Genomic DNA, 23,504 nt, shown 5'->3' with positions numbered 1-23,504 from the left:
CGCAGCAACCACAGCAGGCTATCATGTATTGGTAGATTGCAACCGTCATACACTTACAAAGAGACCTCTTATGCCCCGTACACAAAACCGTGGATTTTTGTTCGAAGGATGTTGGCTCCAACTTGTCTTGCATACACATGGTCACACAAATGTTGGCCAACAATTACGAACGCAGTGACGTACGTGATATCTCCATTATGAACGCTAGTTATATCTCCGGCTCGCACTTGATTCCGAGCATGCGTGGACTTTTGTCCGACGGACTTGTGTACACACGATCGGAAAGTCCGACAACAAACATTTGTTGCCAGGAAAATTTGAGAACCTGCTAGCCAAATGGAGCATACACACGGTCGGACTTTCCGCCAACAAGCTCACATCCAACATTTGTTGTCGGAAAATCCGATCGTGTTTACAGGGCATAAGTGTAAATGGGTGCCTTTCTTACATTGCTAATGAACGCATACATACAACATAGAATCGGGGCCTTTGCTATTGAGAATCATCTTTATTTGGTTTAATTTTGTTTAGAAATCTGACTTAGAAAAATTGATCATTTAAATCATTTGAGAAGGTACGTAGGTCAGATAAATCTGCCTACAGCTTGAGCCAAACCTGAAAAGCAAAAAAATCTGAATTTTACACACGAATTAACGTGCTTGATCATGACTCATTTTCAAGTTTTTAGATTGTGCCTTCTGAAGACGTTCAGAGGTTTCTTGGAAGGGAATCTGCTCTAGCACAGAGTGAGGTTGTCCATAGATTGATGGACATACAGGGGTTGATTCCATAAAGGCAAACAGACTCCAAGTGAAGTTACTCCAGAGCTTAGTAAATGAGGGGAAGCTCTGCAGACTTCCATCATCCAATCATGTGCAAGGAAAATGCTTTTGCTTGTGATTGGTGTAGTAAATTTATGTTATGACTCATGGTTAGCATGTGAGTCTGAAATTGGGTCAGGGCTTACTGTAGGTCAGGCTTGATGACTCACAGAGGCAGGTCTCTGGTACCTCCCCCTGGATCTGGAAGTTTGGAGAAACTTCTAAAAGTTAGTGGGCGGAGGCCAGGAGGACTGATCTGCATACTTGAGGGAACTTAGCCCATCCCCAGGAAGAATGCTCTGGCAGGGTGGCTAGGTCAGCCCTTAAATATGGAGGAGCCCGGCCAGAAGGGGGTCGAGTGGAAGATGGAGTACCAGGAAGAATTCTCTGGCAGGGTGGCTAGGTCAGACCTTAAATATGGAGGAGCCCGGCCAGAAGGGGGCCAAGTGGAAGATGGCGTGCTGAGGAGTCTGGCGGTAGCCTAGGAGGGACCCCTGGGTCTGGGGGGGGGCTCTGCTCGGTTAGGTCAGCCCTTAAATATGGAGGAGCCCGGCCAGAAGGGGGTCGAGTGGAAGATGGAGTACCAGGAAGAATTCTCTGGCAGGGTGGCTAGGTCAGCCCTTAAATATGGAGGAGCCCAGACCAGAAGAGGGTCGAGTGGAAGATGGAGTACCAGGAATAATTCTCTGGCAGGGTGGCTAGGTCAGCCCTTAAATATGAAGGAGCCCGGCCAGAAGGGGGCCGAGTGGAAGATGGAGCGCTGAGGAGTCTGGCGGTGGCCTAGGAGGGAGCCCTGGGTCTGGGGGGGGGGGCTCTGCCTCCCAGCTGGGCTCGGACTGGCTTGGAAGGATCATGAGAACATCACGGTTTGAAGGGAATTTGCGTTCTCCTTCGGGACACCTGTGCGGGCACGCTCCCGTGTCCTGCTTCTGGGTCTATTGACACAGAAAGCAGGATTCGGCCCTGCCCTCTGGATCATTGGATTTGATTGACAGAAGCGGGAGCCAATGGCTGTGCTGCTATCAATCTATCCAATCAGGACACAAGACACCAGTCATAGCTGGTGTGCTCGTTCCTGGGGCCAGAAAGACAGGGTTTAGGTAAGTAAAACGGGGGTCTGGGGGGCTGCACCATGAGAGAAGGTTCTTCACCTTAAGGCATAGAATGCCTTAAGGTGAAAAACCACATGGGTTTACAACCCCTTTAAGAGGTTTTTGCTTTTGATCACCAAAGACTGTTGCGTTGGAGGCCAGGAGGGACAACAGTCCAGGATTTTTGTACATAGGGAAGAAGTTGTCCCCATCTATCATTTCATTCAAGTCAGGCATCCCATAACCCCTTTACCCCGTCCAAGTTATCACCCCTAATAAAACAACAAAAACAAGCTCAAGGACTGTTTCCCATGTCTGGATGAAAGTGGAAAATACTTGTTGCCTGGCTGTGCAACAATAGGGGAACTATTCATCAGAAGCTCCTACGGGGGGATAGTGCTACATTGGGTATATGTTGCAAAGTGAAGCTTTACCTCATTTACTAAGCTCTGGAGCATTTGCCCTTGCAGAGCGCACAGTCTACTTGCCTTTAGGAAACCAACCCCACAGTATCCCGATAATCTCAACAGAGATATACTCGTCTGTGGATAAGTCCCACCTATGTTAGAACCAACTTTTTACTCACAAGACCAGTGCTTGGACAAGGTCATCCCACGCCCAGGGCAAAGATGTCAAACTTCCCCTCCCCCCGCGCTTATGGGATTCTACGCCCAGCAGTGACACGCTTGTCCAAATCACCATTGCACCCAGGGCAGCCGCCCTTCCCGCCCACTCCTTGTCCCGACCCTGCAGATGACTATGTAGCGCATACATGGTACTCGTCATCCTTTCTTATAAGGGGAAGAAAAAGAATCAGACTGGGCCCATGTGAGATTTTTCAACACCACCAGAGAGTTCCATTAATGCTCCCTAGGAGGTCAACGGTGGCTTCAAGCGATGCTCAAATGTGTCAGATCGCTAAAGTTCCCTTGTTCACTCCACTCTTCCCTTATCACTGCTTTGGCCCTCTGTTACCATCCTTACAGCCAGAGGCACAACTGGAACCTTCAGGGACCTAGTGTAAGACACCATAAAGGGCCCCCCTGTCCCCGGGCCGGGGCCCTTCCCTCCAAATCCAATGACAGAATGCCAGGTCCCCGGTCATAAGTGCGACCATTGCAATCTCGGTAGTTCTGCCACCGGTGTCAGTAGTTTTTTTTTGTTTGTTTGTTTTATTATCGTTTACCATTATATTACACTTTCTTTTTTTACAATTTTTTTAGGAGCTCCATTGGGAGGCTTTGGTAAAATATCAGGGGGCTAAATAGACCTCTGATTTTCCACCTTTGAAACAGGGAAAGGAGATTGAGGACACGGAATTCCATCACCGTCTGTGGAGCCTCAGCTTCACGAATGGACAGCTCTGTACGGAGCTTCCTGTTTGTTCACAAACCGAAGCATAGTAAACGCGGTTTACTATACTTCAGTTATGAATGGACAGAATCAGTGATCGTTACTGATTACTGACTCTGTCCATTCAGAAAAGGAGTAACATACTTACTGATCCCTTCCCTGCTCTCCAACCTCATACATCCCCCCACAGTAGCCGGGGGGAGAGGGGAGGAGGGAAGCCAGAAAAGCTGTTGGGGGGGGGAGGGGGGGCCATGGGAGCACATAGGGGCCGGGGGGCAGCAGAAAGAAGAGGAAGCTGGAGTGGCATATAGAGGAACCAATCCCCTCCTTTTTCCACCTGCAGCTGATAAATGCTGGTGGGACGGAGAGGACGAAAGCCAGGCTTTCAGTGGCTGCAGGAGGAAAATGGAGGGGATCGGCTCCTCTATTTGCCATCCCCACCACCCCTTTTAACCAGGTGTACAGGGAAGCCACATGGACCCCCTGGAGCATGAGACCGGGTTACAATTGCGACCCCTGCAACCCCTGTAGTTACGCCCCTGATTATAGCATTATCTGTGTTGAACACACATGCAGTGTGCAGGAAGAGCATATTGTGGATCAGTGGCAGGATCCAATAAATGATCCCTCTCTGTTATAAGTCACAGTTTGTGTGGTTGCATATATACAGTAACTATAAAGAGGGGACAAATGTATAGGTGCTGTTGATGTACATTCAACACAAATGCAAAGCCCAAAATCCAGTTGTTACATTGCTGATCCGTGGCTGCTGGGGACACTGACATTGGAGACAACTTCCTAATAGGTAGTGGGATGTATTTTATGAGAACTATTCAGAGATAGAATCTGGCATTGAAGTATTTGCACTAGAAGCCATTTAGTAAACATGTTAGAACACTGAGAAAAGCACGGGAACAGGTTCTCTTTAAGCTATTTAACATAATTACCTGCTAGCCATCACCCCACGTCTCTCGCTTCTACCATTTTGTTCTCTGAAGGCAAATCCAAGCTTCCTTTGGAACCAACAAGCACTGTATGCAGATCAAATTTGAAAGACAACAGAAGACTCTGGGGTCTTCCCCCTCCACTTGGGGTCTTCCCCCTCCACCAAATACAAAGTGCACATCACTCTATAAGCATGTTGTATGGGTGGAGGTGTCCACGCGGTGCCCTGGCCTCCAAGTTACAATCTGCATACATGGCTCACCTCTGGGGGCTTCGGGGCACATAGGACTCACTTTCAGAGGGTAATAAGGCAATGGCAAAGCATCTTGGGGGGTGACGGCAATTAGCCAGCTGAGTTAGATGGCTCACTTTTTGTAGGTGGCAGGTCTATTTTAAAGTAAACCTGTCATTGCATTTCATCTTATTAATTTGCTTTCATCTTTTTATAGCAAGAACATTAAGATGCCCCCACATACCTTTACATGCCAATGAAACCTTTTTTAGACACGCCGCATGGTCTGCTGTTCTTGGCCTAAGTGATTTCTCCTTTATTGCCTATGGAGAGTCCATTACAGGGCACAATACACAGAAATCCTATCTTCATCTGCCTTCTAGTGCAGTGGTCTCCAAACTGCAGCTGGGGGGGGGGGGTATCCCTTTGCAGGCCTTTATCCAGCTCTTGGGGCACTATTTCTCCCACTGACACCAACAAGGCATAATTCCTGTTACTGGCATCAACAATGGGGCACTATTACTCCTATTGACACCAATGATGGGGCACCATTCCTCCCACTGACACCAGGGATGGGGCACTATTCCTCCCACTGACACCAAGGATAGGGCACTATTCCTCCCACTGACATCAATGATGGGGAACTATTCCTCCCACTGACACCAAGGATAAGGCACTATTCCTCTCACTAACACCAGGGATGGGGCACTATTCCTCCCACTGACACCAAGGATTGGGCACTATTCCTCCCACTGATACCAATGATGGGGAACTATTCCTCCCACTGACATCAATGATGGGGAACTATTCCTCCCACTGACACCAAGGATAAGGCACTATTCCTCCCACTAACACCAAGGACGGGGCACTATTCCTCACACTGACACCAACAATGGGGCACCATTCCTTCCATTGACACCAGCAGTAGGGCACTAATCTTCTCACTGAAACCAACAATAGGGCACAATTCTTCCCACTGACACCAACAATGGGGCACAATTCTTCCCACTGACACCAACAATGGGGCACTACTCCTTATACAGACACCAACGATGGGACACTATTCCTCCCCCTAATGCCAAAAATGCACTGTTTACTCCTACTGATGCCAGGACAATTTCTACTTCCAAGAGCCACTATTATCTGGCCCCCCTAAAAGCTGAAGGACAGTAAACTGGCCGTTTGTTTAAAAAGTGTGGAGACCCCTGTTCTAGTGGGTTCTGCAGAGCAATGCAGGAGGAAATTCCTTAGGCCTGTGATCACAGAAGCAAAAGCCAAGCATAGTATCCTATAACTTTAGAGTCCTGACCAGCAAGACTGAGAATGTAACCCAGACCCACATTACTTTAGATCAACCTATTGAGTGTGGACATGCCACTTAAAGGAAACCAGGCATGAAAGAAACATGGGGGCTGCCATTACTGACCTCCTTTGGAAAAACCTAATACTTGGCCGTGTCAAGCTTCAGCACTCTCTAAATCTCAGATGTATGCAGCTGGTGAAGTCAGAGCACAGCCAGGCAGCTAGCATTTTCAAAAGGAGGTCATGCACACAAGCCTCATAGGAGCTTCAGGGCACTTCTTATTGCATCAAATTATCCAAAAATATATGTCTTTAGAGGTTCCTCTGTGTTTTGCTGGCTCCAGTCTGAAAATGTCCATTCCCCGCCCATTTAGTCAGTTTTATAATTATTATGAAATGTTCTTAGCGATCTAGGCAGGATAGTACGGTGATTGAGGAACATTCGTTTTGCAATGGTATCATAAACCCAAAGAGGGAAGCAACGGAATATCAAAGGAATGAGGTAGGCAAAGGTTCCGGGGGTGTAGGTGGAATATGGGCGTTGGGCCAAGAGAGCGTGGTAGGCATCCTCCAAGACGGGGGAGATGTTGGAAGATGAAGTTGTCAACATTTCATGGTGCAGTTCCTTCAGAGTGTTGAGGTAGTCTTCTCCATAGTCGTCTCTGACATCTGGCTTGATGTTCTCCAGCAGGTTCTGTGCTTGGATTGAGCAATGCTCTCGAGAGCCAAAAATATCTGCAAAACAGGATAGACCATCAGGTGACCAACTGGCATCATACTAAGTTTGGAATTTTCCAGTGTTAAGGAAAAAAAGGAAGATAAACTTTCCAACATATTATTCTTCAGGAAAGCTTAGTTATCCATGCACAATGCCATAGTGCATGGTCATACTTTATAAATATCCATTGTGACTACCACAACACATGCAATATTAACTTTGAATGATTCCTTATTTTTAGACATCATCAAGAGCCTATACAAGAAGTTGCCCTAATTGTACCTAAGAGACCCTGACACCTTGCCCATCCAAGGCACTTGTGTAAAGCACACACCTCAACCACTTTATACTCATTATTACAGCTTTCCCCCACCGTTTCTGTTGTTGGGGGTGATGATGGACACTCTTTCTGTCATTTGACAACACCCCCCCCCCCCTCCCCAAAAAAAAGTCAGTGCTTCCAGGTTTAAAAATGTTCAAAAAAAATAACAGTAGCTAATTTTGAGTTTTTCAATTAGGTATAGGATATAGATCTTCAATAAAAAATGGTTACCCCTAATAGCTTCTCACTCATTAGCTTGTAGGTGGGGTGCAGTCTGGTGCGGCAGCAATAATTCACACAGTCAGGTGCAATAGAGGGATGGCCGACCACTCACGGTATCCAGCAAGGTGAATAGAGCAATACTCAGCTGGACTGGCAGCGCCTGTAAAGAGGGATGCGGCCTGGCCGTCTCATGCCCAATTGCGAAGATGTCCAGGAGTTGCAGACCCTGCACTTTCCCTCGCTGTCAGGGTCCTTTTCCTACCGCTAGTACTGTGCATAACAGGCGGGGTACCTTTCCCTACACTGCCCACTCTCCAAAACAGGAGCCAGAGTTTTAAATAGGCTCTGCCTGACCCAAGATGGCCACCAAAGTCACATGGGGCAGCAGCATCCAATAGTACAGGGATATGCAATTAGCGGACCTCCAGCTGTTGCAAAACTACAAGTCCCATCATGCCTCTGCCTCTGGTTGACATGCTTGTGGCTGTCAGAGTCTTGCTATGCCTCATGGGACTTGTAGTTCTGCAACAGCTGGAGGTCCGCTAATTGCATATCCCTGCAATAGGATATCTTCCCCAGGGACTGAGGAACCCTGTTCCTCTTGACTGCCTCTCCAACAACAGCGCCACTGCGGAAGAGCGCTACCTGCAGTGGAGAAAGACCGCACCCTGCCAGCTTTTCCCAAATATGAACAAAATAAAATACTACAAAGGACCAGGATGCCTATTATATGGATACCTGAAATGTCCTCCAGACTTACTTGTTTTGAAGCCGCTTGGATGGATAGCTGATACCTTCACCCCCCACTTCATGAGGTCTTGACGCATTACAGCGCAAAACATGGTCACAGCTGCTTTGGATGCAGCGTAAGCTGCAAATCCAGGGATAGGATTAAGACCTGGGAAAAAGGAGAATAAATTCAGCAGTCATTTAGTAGGGATCAAGTTTGGGTTTGCAGTGAATCCTATGTGTTCGAGGTTCCTGGAAAAATAATGCTGAAATGCACCATAGTAAACCTAATGCCTTGCCTTTGAACCTAGGTCAGTTGGCTTAGAAGGGCCAATAAAGGGGGCTTCTGAATCCGTCTTCCCTCACTATAAACCAGTGGCAGCTGGTGCTCCATCGGTCGGGGGCGGCAGATGGATCTGATACACCCCTCCCCCCCGTCGCTCCAGCCCCCACCGCACACCAAGAACCACCCCCCTCCCCCGTCGCCAGCTCACTCATCGTGTGCTGACAGGTGGCGGCTTGCCCCCTCAGTCCCCTTAGTGTCCTGCTTCGTCGATTGGGCTTCCCATTCTCCTTGGCCGTATGTCTCCTCCCTCCTCCTCCTCCTTGGCCAATAGGATGGCTTCCCGATTGGCTGGGAGAAGGATCAGTGTGAAAATAGTGAACATTCATTCGCTTTTCTCACACAACTGGGTGGGCTCGGAGCGCAAAGCTCTGCGCCCCGAGCCCAACCTTTCTTGAACCCTTTTAGAGCCTCCTCAAACCCCCCCCCCCCCCCATTGGCATCCATGCATCCGGCACCCCGCATGTAGATTAGGGAGCCGGACGCATGGATGGGGGGGGGCGGCGCCCATGCGCCCCTAATAGACAGGCCCACCCCCCATGTGCCCCTAATAGACAGGCCCACCCCCCATGTGCCCCTAATAGACAGGCCCACCCCCCATGTGCCCCTAATAGACAGGCCCACCCCCCATGTGCCCCTAATAGACAGGCCCACCCCCCATGTGCCCCTAATAGACAGGCCGCCACTGCTATAAATGGGTGGGTTCCCAGAAGCCTTATTGACAATATACTTTAGCTATGATAGGGAAATATAGGGAGTGCTGCTGATGAAGTGCATAGGGAGAGATTAGTGTAGGGATTGTAAGCATTAGCGGGTCTGGTTAAGGAGATGTAAACCTGAATGTATGAATTAAGGGGTGAAAGGGGTTTAATCGTTTCATCCTTTGCCACATCCTAACACTGCGGATGTCCCGCAGCCTCTTTGCAGCCTGTCTCTGTCTACATGCCCTACATGTGTTTTTTCACAGGGCATATATCTTAATTGTTGCTGGGCTGCTATGGATTTTTCCACAAGCCTTTTTTTTAACTGGTGACAACAATAGGATATGCCTGGGCAGCATGAATCAGATTGCATCCTTTGGGGCGAGAATGTGACAGGGTGATCTACAGGTAGGAGGTTGTGGGAAACAGAGGCAGAACATTGTCACCCCATAACAAAAAGTGCCCCCACAAGGTCCTTTATATAAGCTAGTACCCTCCAGCACATATTGGGCCACCTAAAGCTAATGCTTGGACACCCAGTACTCTATGGACACGATTGGTTGTATGTGTTTTAGCTACAGCCTTGCTGTCCCTTTCCCTGTTTGCTTGACTAGGGCAAGGGCAGCCATATGCAAAAAAAAAAAAAAGGAGGAAAAGTAACACTGTAAAAAAATGTTTAACAAAAAAATACATACATGATTGTGATGGTGGATGGGTGAATGTTCATGTGGGATTGCTCAGACTATGAACTAGAGGAAGGGGACCTTTTTCACCAGCAGGTATGGAGACAATTGAAGTTCCAGGCTGGCATTCAGGGACTGAATTTCTGAGAGGTTTGAGGACTTTTGTTTTCTTCCACTTTAGCAAAAACCTGACATGGGAAGGTTGCTACTGAGAATAGTGGGGTGGGTGTTAGTATGTACTGCTTTGACTTTCAAGGCTTCAATCTGGAAAAAAAAGGCAAGCAGCCTACAGCCTTAGGATGGTAGGTTTACTTTTTGTTGCTGGTCACCCTTCATCTTGTCCACAAAGAAAGACTCAAAGGCATAGGCTATACCAAGAAATGAACGGGGATTGGAAAAAAAAAAAAGTCTATGAATATGGTGCTGTGGGCATTCTATTTCCATTGGTTGGTTATGTTGGGTATGTAATGTCCCATGTAATGTACAGACCAGGGTTTTTTCAACCAGGGTTCCATGAAAACCTAGGGTTCCTCCAGAGGTTGCCAGGGGTTCCTTGAGCAATGAGCAAGTTCTTCCTCTCAGATAAGTTCCCACTGACACCATTGATCGTTTTAGCTATGTGTAAGGGGATGATTCTTCCCAATGACCACAAATGTAAAGAGCATTCTTCCCACTGACCATCACACTGTGCCATGCGTTGTAGATATAGATTTTTTTACCAGAAGTTCCCTGAGCCCGGAAAGTTATTTCAAGGGTTCCTCTGTGTTGAAAAGGTTGAGAAAGGCCAGTACAGAGTATGATTGAAGCATGTTATGACCATGTCCTGTGGGTGGCTCACACGGGAAATGTAATGTTCTACAGGTATGTACTATATGTCAAAGGAGTATATTATGATCATGTCCAGTGGTCAGTCATGTTGGAGATGTAATGTTCTATCTACTATATAGAGCCGTGTTCTTCAAATCTCCAAACCTCCCAATGATGGGGGCACTATTCCTCCGCCGAATACCAAATGTGGCATTGTTTACGCCCACCAATGCCAGGAAATTTTTCACTCCTGATGGCCATAGTCCGGCCCCCCTAAAGTCTGAAGGACAATATACTGGCCCTTTGTTTACAAAGTTTGGAGACCCCTAATATAGAGTATGAAATGACTGCATTATAATCATGTCTAGTGCTCGAGTCATGTTGGAGTTGTTATGTTCCAGGTATTCTATAGTGCAGTGATGGGGAACTTTGGCACCCCAGATGTTTTGGAACTACATTTCCCATGATGCTCATGCACTCTGCAGTGTAGGTGAGCATCATGGGAAATGTAGTTCCAAAACATCTGGGGTGCCAAGGTTCACCATCACTGCTATAGAGTATGATGGAAGTTTAATATGGTTGTGTCCAGTGATGTTGGAGATGTAATGTTTGTACAGTATAGTATACTACTGTACAACATAGTGTATAGTGGGTTATAATGTCCAGTGGTTGGGTCATGTTAGTGTTGTAGTGTTCTATGCCTATACAGAATGTAATGAAATCTATTATGATCATACTTAATGGTCAGATCAAGGTGAAGTTTCAAGGCCATGGGTGTGTATAGAACAGGGGTCTCCAAACTTTCTAAAGAAAGGGCCAATTTACGACCCTTCAGACTTTAGGCGGGCCAGGCTGTGCCCAGTTGGAGTAAACAATGCCCGATTTTTGGTATTGTGGGGACAAATAGTTGGTATCTGTGGAAGGAATAGTGTCCCATTGTTGGTGTCAGTGGCAGGAATAATGCCCCATCATTGGTGTTAGTGGAAGGAATAGTGTCCCATCATTGGGGTCAGTGGAAGAAATAATGCCCCATCATTGGGGTCATTGAAAGGAGCAGTGCCCCATCATTGGGGTCAGTGGAAGGAATAGTGTCCCATTGTTGGTGTCAATGGGAGGAATAGTGCTCCATTGTTGGTGACAGTGGCAGGAATTATGCCCCATTGTTGGTGACAGTGGCAGGAATTATGCCCCATTGTTGGTGACAGTGGCAGGAATTATGCCCCATTGTTGGTGACAGTGGCAGGAATAATGCCTCAAGGGCTGATAAAGGCAAGCCAAGGGCCACAATTTGGAGACCACGGGTATAGTACAGAATTTTCTCAGAATCAGAATTTTCTGAAGACAATATCGGGGTGTTTAGATCATGGTACGGGTCTTGTATTCAGTATCTGTACAGAGTGTGATAAACTCTCATTGTGCGTATGCCCATTAGCCCGGCATGCAGTGTTCTATGGACTGTACAGAGTCTTCTATAATTGCATTGTGATTATGTCGAGCGGTCGGTCATGATGGAGGTCGCAGTGTAACGGGATGAATCAAACTTCCTCCAGACTGCATACGGCAATAAATCCAGCACGGTATAAACAGTTGTCAAGCTTGAAAACGGAATCATTGTATTTGCATTTGTGATGTTTGTCTGAACCTTTTTGGAAGATTCCGCCGGTGATAAATACTTTAAGGCTCCTTCTCGCTAAAACTTAATCCCCATTGAAATGAATAGTTCGGTGGGAGGTCAGGGTGACCTCAGCTCTAGTTTTTTTTTTTTTTTTTTTTTTTTACACGGCACTCGGCAGAACATGCGGTCAGAGAATAGAAGCACACGTTCAGTTCACCGCGCAGGAAAAAAAAAAGGCTTTAATCTGCTAACAAGCTGAAACTTGCACACTCTGTATTGCTTCATAATGACTAAAGACGTGCGAAGTATTCCTGAACAAGCACATTGCCTAATTGTACGCCTTTAAGTGGTTCCGTTTTTGAAAATGTCCGCTGTTAATGAGACGCGCAAAGGGAAATACAGAGCGTTCCGCCGGTGCGTATCCATCGTCCGTCTGACGCTTCCACACCAAATGTAAAACTAAATATTTTACTTGCAGCAGTTTAAAAGGGGTTTTCGAACTTCCAAATATATTTTATAAACCTTTATGACGGTTTGCCGTTTAATTCCATACCGGTTGGCCTTTTTGTAACACTTGAAACCTGTCCAAAATATTCCCAATGTATACATTCCTATGTCCTTGCATATGGGAAACATTAGGCCCTCACTCCGAGCATTGCAAGAGCAAGCCATGCCTTCCTGATTCACAAGGGACCCCATAGTTTAAAATGCAGCTGGAGCAAGCCCGCCACACATGCACAGTGCACTTCTCTCTCCAACCCGGCAGCAGATGAGCTGCTGGGATAGGGAAAGGGAGAGCACACTGCTCCTGTTCTGCTTTTAAATCCCTGCCTTCAATGGCACTCCTAGAATCTCTGCCAGGACTTCTAGAACCTTTTTCCAGGACTTCCAATGGTACTTGCAGAATCTCTGCCAGTATTTCCAATGAGACTCAGAGAATCTCTGCCAGTATTTCCAATGACACTCGTAGAATCTCTGCCAGTACTTTCAATGGTACTCACAGAATTCCTGCCAGGACTTCCAGAATCTCTGCCAGTATTTCCAATGACACTCATAGAATCTCTGCCAACACTTTCATTGGTACTCACAGAATTCCTGCCAGGACTTCCAGAATCTCTGCCAGTATTTCCAATGACACTCATAGAATCTCTGCCAACACTTTCATTGGTACTCACAGAATTCCTGCCAGGACTTCCAGAATCTCTGCCAGTATTTCCAATGACACTCATAGAATCTCTGCCAACACTTTCATTGGTACTCACAGAATTCCTGCCAGGACTTCCAGAATCTCTGCCAGTATTTCCAATGACACTCGTAGAATCTCTGCCAGTACTTTCAATGGTACTCACAGAATTCCTGCCAGGACTTCCAGAATCTCTGCCAGTATTTCCAATGACACTCGTAGAATCTCTGCCAGTACTGTCCTTTCAGTGGTACTCACAGAATTCCTGCCAGGGCTTCCAATGGAATTTGCAGAGTCCCTGCCAGGACTTCCAGAGTTCCCTGAAATTACATCGTTAGTCTGGTTGAAAAAAGACACAAGTCCAACTAGTTCAACCAATAAAAGGGGAAATAAAATAAAAAATCATACAATCCCATTCCCACAGTTGATGCAGAGGAAGACAAAAACCCCAGCAAAACATGAACCAATTTGCTCCAGCAGGGGAAAAAATATTCCTTCCCGATCCCCCCCGGGAGGCAATCGGATTTTCCCTGGATCCACTTTACCTATAAATGTCAGTACCCAGTTATATTATGTACATTTAGGAAAGAATCCAGGCCTTTTTTTAAAACAATCCACTAAGCTGGCCAGAACCACCTCTGGAGGGAGTCTATTACACATTTTCACAGCTCTTACTGTGAAGAAACCTTTCTGTATTTGGAGATGAAATCTCTTTTCCTCTAGATGTAAAGAGTGTCCCCTTGTCCTCAGTGTTGACCGTAAAGTGAATAACTCAACACCAAGTTCACTGTATGGACCCCTTATGTATTTATACATGGAGATCATATCCCCCTTATGTATTTATACATGGAGATCATATCCCCCCTTATATTTTTATACATAGAGATCATATCCCCCCTTATGTATTTATACATAGAGATCATATCCCCCCTTATGTATTTATACATGGAGATCATATCCCCCCTTATGTATTTATACATAGAGATCATATCCCCCTTATGTATTTATACATGGAGATCATATCCCCCTTATGTATTTATACATAGAGATCATATCCCCCTTATGTATTTATACATGGAGATCATATCCCCCCCTTATATATTTATACATGGAGATCATATCCCCCCTTATATATTTATACATGGATGGTCCCTTATTCTCCTCTTCTCCAGAGAAAAATAAATTCAGTTCCTCTAATCTCTCCTCCTAGTTGATCTCCTCCATGTCTCTTATCAGTTTGGTTGCCCTTCTCTGCACTTTCTCCAGTTCCCCGATATCCTTTTTTGAGAACTGGAGCCCAAAACTGAACTGCATATTCCAGATGAGGTCTTACTAATGATTTGTACAGATGATATCTCTCTCTCTGGAGTCCATACCTCTCTTATACAAGAAAAGTTTTTGCTCGCTTTAGAAACCGCAGCTTGGCATTGCATGTTATTATTAAGCTTATGATCTACCTGAACCCCCAGATCCTTCTCCACCATTGAACTAACACTTGGCAAGTGCCCTGACCAAAAGAGGACTACTCTCTGGTCACTGTCTGCCAAGACCCATCACTTGATGCTGACTACACTTTGGTCTCTTGTCTCTGCATTGTAACCACCCTGCTCCTGTGTCCCTCTGGTGGGGGTAAACCTGGTGATAGGTTGCAGTAAAGGAGTCCAGGGGCAACTAGGGATCCCAGCCCATTTCCACCATCAGAAGCACTGGTAAAGACCAGACTCCAGACCTTGTCAACACAGAGCAACCCCTGAAATAACTTTGCGGGCTCAGGGAAACCCTGTTAAAAATGACTATATCTACAACTCATGATACATTAGTATGATGGTTAGTGAGAAGAATGTTCCTTACACTTGTGGTCATTGGAAAGATTTACCCCCTTACAGACAGCTAAAAAGAACAATGGTGTTAGTGAGAACTTATCTGAGAGGCAAAACATTGGTCATTTCTCAGGGAACCCCTAGCAACCTCTGGAGGAACCCTAGATTTCCACAGAACCCTGGTTGAGAAACCCTGCTCCAGACCAAGACCCTGTGGGGGTGTCCATATCACCTGCCGGGGGTAACACCTGTAACCAGAGCACCTCATCCTTGGATGAGGGAGAGAAGACTTTAATGCTCCCCCATACCCAAAGGCAGGTCTGGGACAAGGGGTAGCTGCTCTAGGCACTGTGGTGTCATGTGTGGTTGGGGGGGGGACACCACGAGGAGATTGGGGAGAGGGGGTTTGTGTTGGGAGGCAGCGGGGGGTAAGAATGATTCTAGGAGGGGAGATTTGGGAAGGTCTGCAAGTAGTGGTGATTTGGGGGGCTTTATGCTGGGACGGGGGGGATTTGGGGGTTTTGTGCTAGAAAACATGATATTGTGGGGGGGGGGATTTGTGCTAGGAGGGGAAATGTTCTTTGTTTGGGGGGGGATTTGTGCTATTATGGATGATTGGGGGGTATTCTTGCTAGGAGGGGAACTTTGGGAGGGAGAGATTTGTGCTAGGATGGGGGTTGGGGAATTGGGGGAGGAAAATTTGTGCTGGGGGGAGGGCAATTGTGTTCAGAGAGGTCATTTTAGGAGTTTTACATCTCGGGGGGGGGGGGGGATTTGTGCTTGGGCATATGGGGCGAGAGGATTTTAGCTGGAGGAATGGGGGGGGGGGGCAAATATTTGTGCTGGGAAGGAGGGAATTTATGATTGAGGGAAAGCATGCAGATTAGTGCATTTGGTGGGGGTTCAATTTTCCACATTCACCCTGGGCTCCAGATGACCTCTTCTCAGTACTGCCCAAAGGCAGAAAGGGGTCAATGGGGGGGAGTATCACGGAATGGGGGTAGATTCTGAGTTTCAGTTTGCCAAAAATATAGACCCAGGGCTGGTGCAAAGATTTTTGATACCCTAGGCGACCTAATTTTTCTGCCCCCTTGACTCCACCCCTGACCCCACCCCCTTTTCCCTGCCCATGTAAACCCCACCTTTTTAAGGAAGCGCCCATCAAATGCAGCCCACCAGCGCCCATCAAATACAGCCTTTACCAGCACCCATCACATGTAGCCTACCAGCGCCCATCAAATGCAGCCTACCAGCGCCCATCAAATGCAGCCTACCAGCGCCCATCAATGCAGCCTACCAGCGCCCATCAATGCAGCCTACCAGCCCCCATCAATGCAGACTCACCAGCGCCCATCAAATGCAGCCTACCAGCGCCCATCAAATGCAGCCTACCAGCGCCCATCAAATGCAGCCTACCAGCGCCCATCAATGCAGACTCACCAGCGCCCATCAAATACAGCCTACCAGCGCCCATCAAATGCAGCCTACCAGCGCCCATCAATGCAGACTCACCAGCGCCCATCACATGTAGCCTACCAGCGCCCATCAAATGCAGCCTACCAGCGCCCATCAAATGCAGCCTACCAGCGCCCATCAATGCAGCCTACCAGCGCCCATCAATGCAGCCTGCCAGTGCCCATCAATGTAGACTTACCAGCGCACATCACATGTAGCCTCACCAGGACCCATCGAATGCAGCATACCAGTGCCCATCAATGAATGTTTGCTTGCTTCCATTCATTCAGGAGTCGGGACACAGACACAGTCCTCCACCGCCGCTGTGCCTCTGACACTATGTGCGAACGGAGCAGCCACTGCCTGCTGATGCTGAGACTTAGTTGCTTGCTGCAGAGAGAAGAGAGTAGGAACACCAGTGGCCGGGCGCCCTAGGCAGCAAGGCGCCCTAGGTGGCTGCCTAGTTTGCCTAGTGGTAGCACGGGCCCTGACTAGACCGCCACTCCCACCAAATCCAGTCCCCCTTTAATTTGCCCCTGTCTGTGTCTTCACTTGTTCCCAGGAATTGTTTTTTTTTTTTTTTTTAAACCTGAAATCCTCACTGCTGTGTTACGCCCTTTAGGTCCTCTAAAGCCAGGCGGACGTGAAATTACTACCAGCAGGTCGGAACCGTCAGCAGAAAACTTTCCGACATGTGAGATCAAGCAAAGTAATAATTACACTGTCCTCCCCAGACCCCCAAATTTGTCGCTCCCCATGTAAAACGAGGTCTGTATGCGCGGTGCAATTACAATCGCATAACAAACTAATTAAATAATCAAACAGCCAATTACTTCCCCGTGACAAGCTACTTCTGACAAACTAATGAGCTCATTAATAGTATCTGCGGCTCGGCATCAGAGGTTTTTGATTGATCCGTGCGCTAATCTCTCCCCGTGTAAGTGACTTGTATGATTGCAAGGCTGGGGAGGAGACTTCCAAGGGGGGTGCTGCAGGTGTCACGCGGCGGATCCTGTCAGTTGCTGCCCCGGCTGCACCTCTCCGCATACAGCAATGAGCGGAAACTTCTGCATACAAAGTGCCCAGCACTGAATGTGTGATTAGCTTCCAGCCAATTAGTATATTCAGAACAAAAAATAAATAAATAAATACCGGTACAAATGAGGATTTTTGGCTAAGCTTCTTATTTGCGGCTTGGCGAATGTGTGGCTAATAGAGGGAGAGATTGAGCGCTGTGCGACTCCATGGGGAATCGGTGTATGGAAATCTGAAAGTTTTTCAATAAATTAAAGTGATTGTAAAGGCTTCTATTTTTTTTTTTAACCACTTAAGCCCCGGACCATTTGTCTGCCCAAAGACCAGAGCATTTTTTGCGATTCGGCACTGCGTCGCTTTAACTGACAATTGCGCGGTCGTGCAACGTGGCTCCCAAACAAAATTGACGTCCTTTTTTCCCCACAAATACAGCTTTCTTTTGGTGGTATTTGATCACCTTTGCGGTTTTTATTTTTTGCGCTATAAACAAAAAAAGAGCGACAATTTTGAAAAAAAAAACGCATTATTTTTTACATTTTGCTATAATAAATATCCCACAAAAATATATCAAAAAAAAATTTTTTCCCCCCAGTTTAGGCCGATACGTATTCTTCTACATATTTTTGGTTAAAAAAAATCGCAATAAGCGTTTATTGATTGGTTTGCGCAAAAGTTATAGCGTCTACAAAATAGGGGATAGTTTTATGGCATTTTTATTAATAATTTTTTTTTTTACTGGTAATGTCGGAGATCAGCGATTTTTATCATGACTGCGACATTATGGCGGAAAGATCGGACACTTTTGGCGCGATTTTGGGACCATTCACATTTATACAGCGATCAGTGCTATAAAAAATGCATTGATTATTGTGTAAATGTGAGTGGCAGTGAAGAGGTTAACCAATAGGTGGCGCTGTAGGGGTTAAGTGTGTCCTAGGGAGTGATTCTAACTGTGGGGGGGAGGGGCTATGTGTGACACGACACTGATCACCGCTCCCGATTACTTGTTTACATCAGCATTTCCCCGTTCTTCCTCTCCGTGAGACAATCGCGGGTATCGAGTCAGCGGGACCCGCAATCACACTCACAGAGGTCGCGGCGGGCACACGCGCGCCCCGCAAACCACTTCTTAAAGGGCAACATACAGGTAATCTGCCTGTACGTGCCCTTCTGCTGACGTATATCGTCGCGAGCCGGTCGGCAAGCAGTTAAACAGCAAACATGTTATACTTTCCTGCTCTGTGCTGTGGTATTGCACAGAGCGGCCCTTCTCCTCCTCTTCTGGGGTTCCCCCGACGGCGCTCTCTCAGCTCCTTCTTGTGCGCCACCATAGGAAGCCACTTCTTTTGGGGGGGCACACCAGCAGGCTCCCTCCCGGAGTATGAGGCCGGGTTCACACCACTGCCAATTAGATGTGGGTTCCTCCGCTTCCAATTCGCAATAGCAGGAGATTTTGACGGGCTCTCTATGGAAGCCGTTTCACACATCTCCGCTGCGGCTCCGGTGCAAATTTGCACAGGAGCCCTGTGTGCGTCTTTTGGCCCTTTTCATGGTCCAAATTCAGCCAAAAATTCAGGCTAAAATCGGACCTGAAACGGTGAACCGGGACGCACCGGACCCCCTGCTGGGAGCCGCATGCGGCGATGGTGTGAACCGAGCCTAAAGGTAGGATAAGTCAGCGGGGAGGTCCCCTGAGATCTGACAGTTGCTGCCCTTGTAGCTGCCTGACCTCATGCTGACAAATCACTCTTCCAGCTCCAGAGTTTAATTAACCCTTTGCCTACCGGGCACTTTCACCCCCTTCAATACCGGGCACTTTCGTCCACTTCCTCCCCAGGCGAATTTTCAGCTTTTAACGCTGTCACACTTTGAGTGACAATTACGCGGTCATGCAACACTGTACCCAGATGACATTTTTATCATTTTTTTGAGACATAGAACTTTATTTTGGGGGTATTTAATCACCACTGGGGTTTTTACTTGTTTCACTGATGTGCGCTGATGAGGTGGCACTGGTGGGTGCTGATGAGGCTGCACTGATGGGTGGCACTAATGGGTACTGATGGGCACTCTTAGGCAGCACCGATGGGCATTGATGGCCACTGATGGGCAATAATGGACGGCACTGATGAGGAGGCACTGATGGGCACTGGTGAGGCTGCACTGATGGGCGGCACTAATGATGTGCACTGATAGGCGGCACCGATGGGCATTGATAGGCACTGATAGGTGGCACTGATGGGCAATGATAGATGGCACTGATGAGGAGGCACTGATAGGCGGCATAAATGGGCACTGATAGGACCAATCACAGCGGCCCTTTACAACGAACCGTGATCGGCTGTGTCCAATCACGGGTCGTTGTAAAGGTACTAATTATCCGAAATAACGAATGCCGCATCTAAACAAATGGAACAGAATGAATTATTAATAATACGTTTTTATTATTGTTATTTATTATTATTAATTTGTTTAGATACGGCATTCGTTATTTCGGAAAATTCGTATTCGTTACGTTCACTAACAGCCAACTTTGAAAGGAAATTCCAGTACCTATAATTTAATAGTTAGTAATAGTTAAGTTATTATTAGTTATTATTTCAGATTTTCAAATTTTCGTTCTTTGAAATTTTTGGATTGTCATTATTTTGAATTTTCGTTCTTATTTTCGGATTTTCGAAATGACGGATTTTCGAATATCCGAATTTTCAGGTTTAAACGGGTTTTCGTTAATGCGGATATTTCCGAATTAGCTAATTTGTCGGAATTCGTTAAAAAACAAATTCAGAACACTGAACGAATTGTCTAACATCTAGACAGCCGGCATGTGATCTTCGCAGTCATAGACAAACGGGTAGACGTTTGGTGTCTCTTCCTGAATGCAGACGTTGCACCCTCGTACTCTCACCTGCCATGCTGGAAATGGTGACCAGCCTTCCTTTGGCTTTCCGCAGTAAAGGCATGAACATTTTTGTGACTTGCACCACGCCGATGAAGTTGACCTCCATGCATTGCTTGTATACGTTCATGGGAAGCAGTTCACCGTCTGCTACGTAGAGGAGGACGCCGGCATTGTGCACAATGGCCCACAAACCTGGAGTGACAAAAAAAACACTAGTGAATGGATGAGTTGGGACACATTACACCACCCCTGTCTGAGCCACCTGTCTGACCAGGTAGAAGTTTTCATGCAAGGACAGCAAGCTGGAGCCCCCACCTCCCAATGTCAGCCTCCCTCGTGGCATAGCACTCAATGGCTCTATCAAGAGAAGATGTCTGACCCTTCATATTTACCATTTGTTTCCAGCAGATGGCGATCAATGCAAGCTCTATGCTCTATCCCTTCTATAGCGGATGAGCTAAAAACAGACCTCAAAAAACTCAAAGGAATGACACTTTCCCTCTCGATGCCATTAGTTAAGCATGTGGTGCTGGGCTGGCTTACAAGAAAGCCTAGCATCATGGATGGAATCTAATGTAATTGTTTCTTTGTTACATTTTTTTTAATATAATAGTTTTTCAAAATAGGTAGCGGGGCCTGTTCCTGTAACTGATTATAAAGTATGAGCTGGAGTTTAGCTTCAATTTGTTAGTATATCTAAATCTGCTAGTCCATCTAACACTCCCCCCCCCCAGACTGACAATGCTGCTGTCTGCTGTGCCCCCTGTGCTCCTTCATGCAGAGTGGGGGGCACTCTAATACAGGAGGTGTGTTACTGGTCAGATCACAGGTGAAAACAGATTGGAAAAAAGCCTAACAAAAAAAAAATTTAACTCAAAAGAGCGAAGATCGGAGTCATTGCTATCTAAACTGGTATATACATCACGTCATTGATGACGAAACGGATAGGGAGGAGCTGTAACGAGTGACATCCTCACGCATCGGGACGTGGCTGCCATCTTTTTGGTTGGAAACGCTGATATGGTTAATGAAATGTGGATGTATATCTCTATTGAAGTGAGTGCATTACTTATTTTTCTTTTTTTTTAATACATTTTTAAAAATACTACACAATGAGATGCATTCTATCTTTCTTATAATACTCGGGAGATCCTAGTGGAGCCTATTTGGAGATTGTGCCTGTAGGGGGAGTGTAGTGAATCATCCCCATAAGACACCTGTCCAGGAGTATACTGTAACTGTGTTCCTAACCTCCTTCTGTGGGGGTCAGTACCGGGACAAGGCCATCCAGCGCCCAGGGCAAATATGCCAAACTGCGCCCCCTTTCTTTCCTCAGGGTTAGGGTGCCCACATCTCTGCAATAAACCATTGCGCCCAGGGCAGCCGTCCTTCCTGCCCACCCCTTGTCCCCGGCCCTGGTGGGGGTCCATGCCTGATGGTAAGAGACCATGTGATCGTGTGGTGGTGGCTTTTTCTTTCCCTCTGAAGCACTGAGCTCTATGGTTTTTCAGCTATATATCTCTCAAGCTTTGGTTTACTGAATTTGGACGGGATTGGACTCATTTAGGACTTTTTTTATAAACTGGATGTTAAAATCTGGAGATTTTTTTTAGCTCTGCACTCATAGTTTATTTGGCATTATTACTCTATTTCTACACATCCTTATCAAATCTACAGCACAAACCAAGATCTGGAGTGTTCTATGTTGGTTGTGTTTCAGTGGGACGTAATATCTGGGGCTGCCCCAAACACGCCCCTGGTAAAATGGAGGAATTAGGACCATCTCGGTACCCAAGGATTAGGTAAGAATTGTAATTAAACAACATTTTATTCATAGAGGGACATAATTAAAACAGTTTTACAAAAGACACTATGTACGATCAAAAGTTACAGTCAAAGGAGATCATGGGGGGCACTGAAATGTAGATCTGTAGGACTGTGTCAAGATCGACATTTCGGTGTCCCCCATGATCTCCGGGGTTCTCCGACCTTCGCACATAGGTTGGACTTGATGGACTTGTGTCTTTTTTTCGACCTCACCTACTATGTGGCTATGTAACCTTTTGAAACCTCTTGTATGAACAATGCACGGTTGTAACTTTTGATTGTACATAGTGTATGTTGTAAAATTGTTTTAATTATGTCCCTCTATGAGTAAAATGTTATTTTAATTACAATTCTTGCCTAATCCTTGGGTACCGAGGTAGTCCTAATTCCTCCATTTTACCAGGGGCATGTTTGGGGCAGCCCCAGATATTTCGTCCCACTGAAACAGAACCAACATAGAACACTCCAGCTCTTGGTTTGTGCTGTAGATTTGATAAGGATGTGTAGAAATAGAGTAATAATGGCAAATAAACTACGAGTGCAGAGCTAAAAAAATCTCCAGATTTTAATATCCAGTTTCTAAAAAAAAGTCCTAAATGAGTCCAATCCCTTCCAAATTCAGTAAACCAGAGCTTGAGCAGCCCCAGGTATTTCCTCCCACTAAACTATTTTGGATGATGGTACAAAGGTAAAGAGATTAATCAGATTGAGGCATTCCTTCGTATATCATTGGTTGTGTTTCAGTTGAGATGTCCCCTCTCCTACCACTGACACCTACAGAAAAGCTGAACATTCCGTACCTGCATCCTTCACCCGGCCGCTGATCTCACTGTGCGCCGCGGCGATTTCCTCTGAGTTGGTGACGTCCAGCTGGATCAAGCAAAGGTTCGGTGAACAAGCCCTCCTGAGTTCTTCAGCCCCAGGCCCGTTTCTATCCAGTACGCCGGCGAAAACCAGGAGGCCTTGTTTATCCAAATGTTTGGCTAAAGCGTGTCCAAGTCCGGAATCGCACCCTGAATAATGGAAAGCCATAACAACATTAGCATGATTCTGCCAAAATAAACACCCCCCCCCTCTGAGTGCGGCCAACAACCTGCCAAGCTCTGCAAAAAAAAACTGCAGAAGCAATCATCAAAAGTAGACTCCTAACCTGAGGATGCACTGGTGTTATTCTGTAGATGAATTATCCTTTACGGCAGGGGTCTCCAAACTTTACCAGTAAAGGGCCAGTTTACTATGCTTCAGGGACACCACACTGTGGCCAGTGGGGGTAGAAAATGCCCCAGTTTTAATGGGAGGAATAGTGCCCCATTGTTGATATCAATGAGATGATGAGTGCCCCAATTGATGGTGTCAGTAGCGGGAATGGTGCCCCATCATTGGTGTCTGTTGATGGAA

The 23,504-nt window shown here is 46.6% G+C and overlaps 1 protein-coding gene across 1 annotated transcript; it reads right to left on the bottom strand.

The window, feature by feature from the left end:
- Nucleotides 1-488: 488 nt before the first annotated feature.
- HSD17B2 (hydroxysteroid 17-beta dehydrogenase 2) lies at nt 489-23,153 on the bottom strand. Its single transcript, XM_073605907.1, has 4 exons — nt 22,907-23,153; nt 20,286-20,471; nt 7,767-7,904; nt 489-6,479 (listed from the first exon to the last, which is right to left on the bottom strand). Exons 1-4 carry the CDS (start codon nt 23,136-23,138, stop codon nt 6,115-6,117), a joined length of 921 nt encoding a protein of 306 aa, XP_073462008.1. The 5' UTR covers nt 23,139-23,153; the 3' UTR covers nt 489-6,114.
- Between the last annotated feature and the right edge of the window lie 351 nt (nt 23,154-23,504).

This window comes from Aquarana catesbeiana, linkage group LG11, assembly GCF_042186555.1.
Source record: "Aquarana catesbeiana isolate 2022-GZ linkage group LG11, ASM4218655v1, whole genome shotgun sequence".
Classification (NCBI taxonomy): domain Eukaryota; kingdom Metazoa; phylum Chordata; class Amphibia; order Anura; family Ranidae; genus Aquarana; species Aquarana catesbeiana.
The sequence above is the reverse complement of the archived record's forward strand: the minus strand, read 5'-3'. Positions and strand labels throughout refer to the sequence as shown.

Bases quoted from the DNA above. Each gene is read 5' to 3' on its own strand.
- HSD17B2 (XM_073605907.1), bottom strand. From the start codon at position 23,138: ATGGCTTTCCATTATTCAGGGTGCGATTCCGGACTTGGACACGCTTTA. The intron at 20,472-22,906 runs GTACGGAATGTT...TTGTCACTCCAG, and splicing joins CGGCCGGGTGAAGGATGCAG to GTTTGTGGGCCATTGTGCAC. The intron at 7,905-20,285 runs GTGAGAGTACGA...CCTTTTTCCCAG, and splicing joins CACCATTTCCAGCATGGCAG to GTCTTAATCCTATCCCTGGA.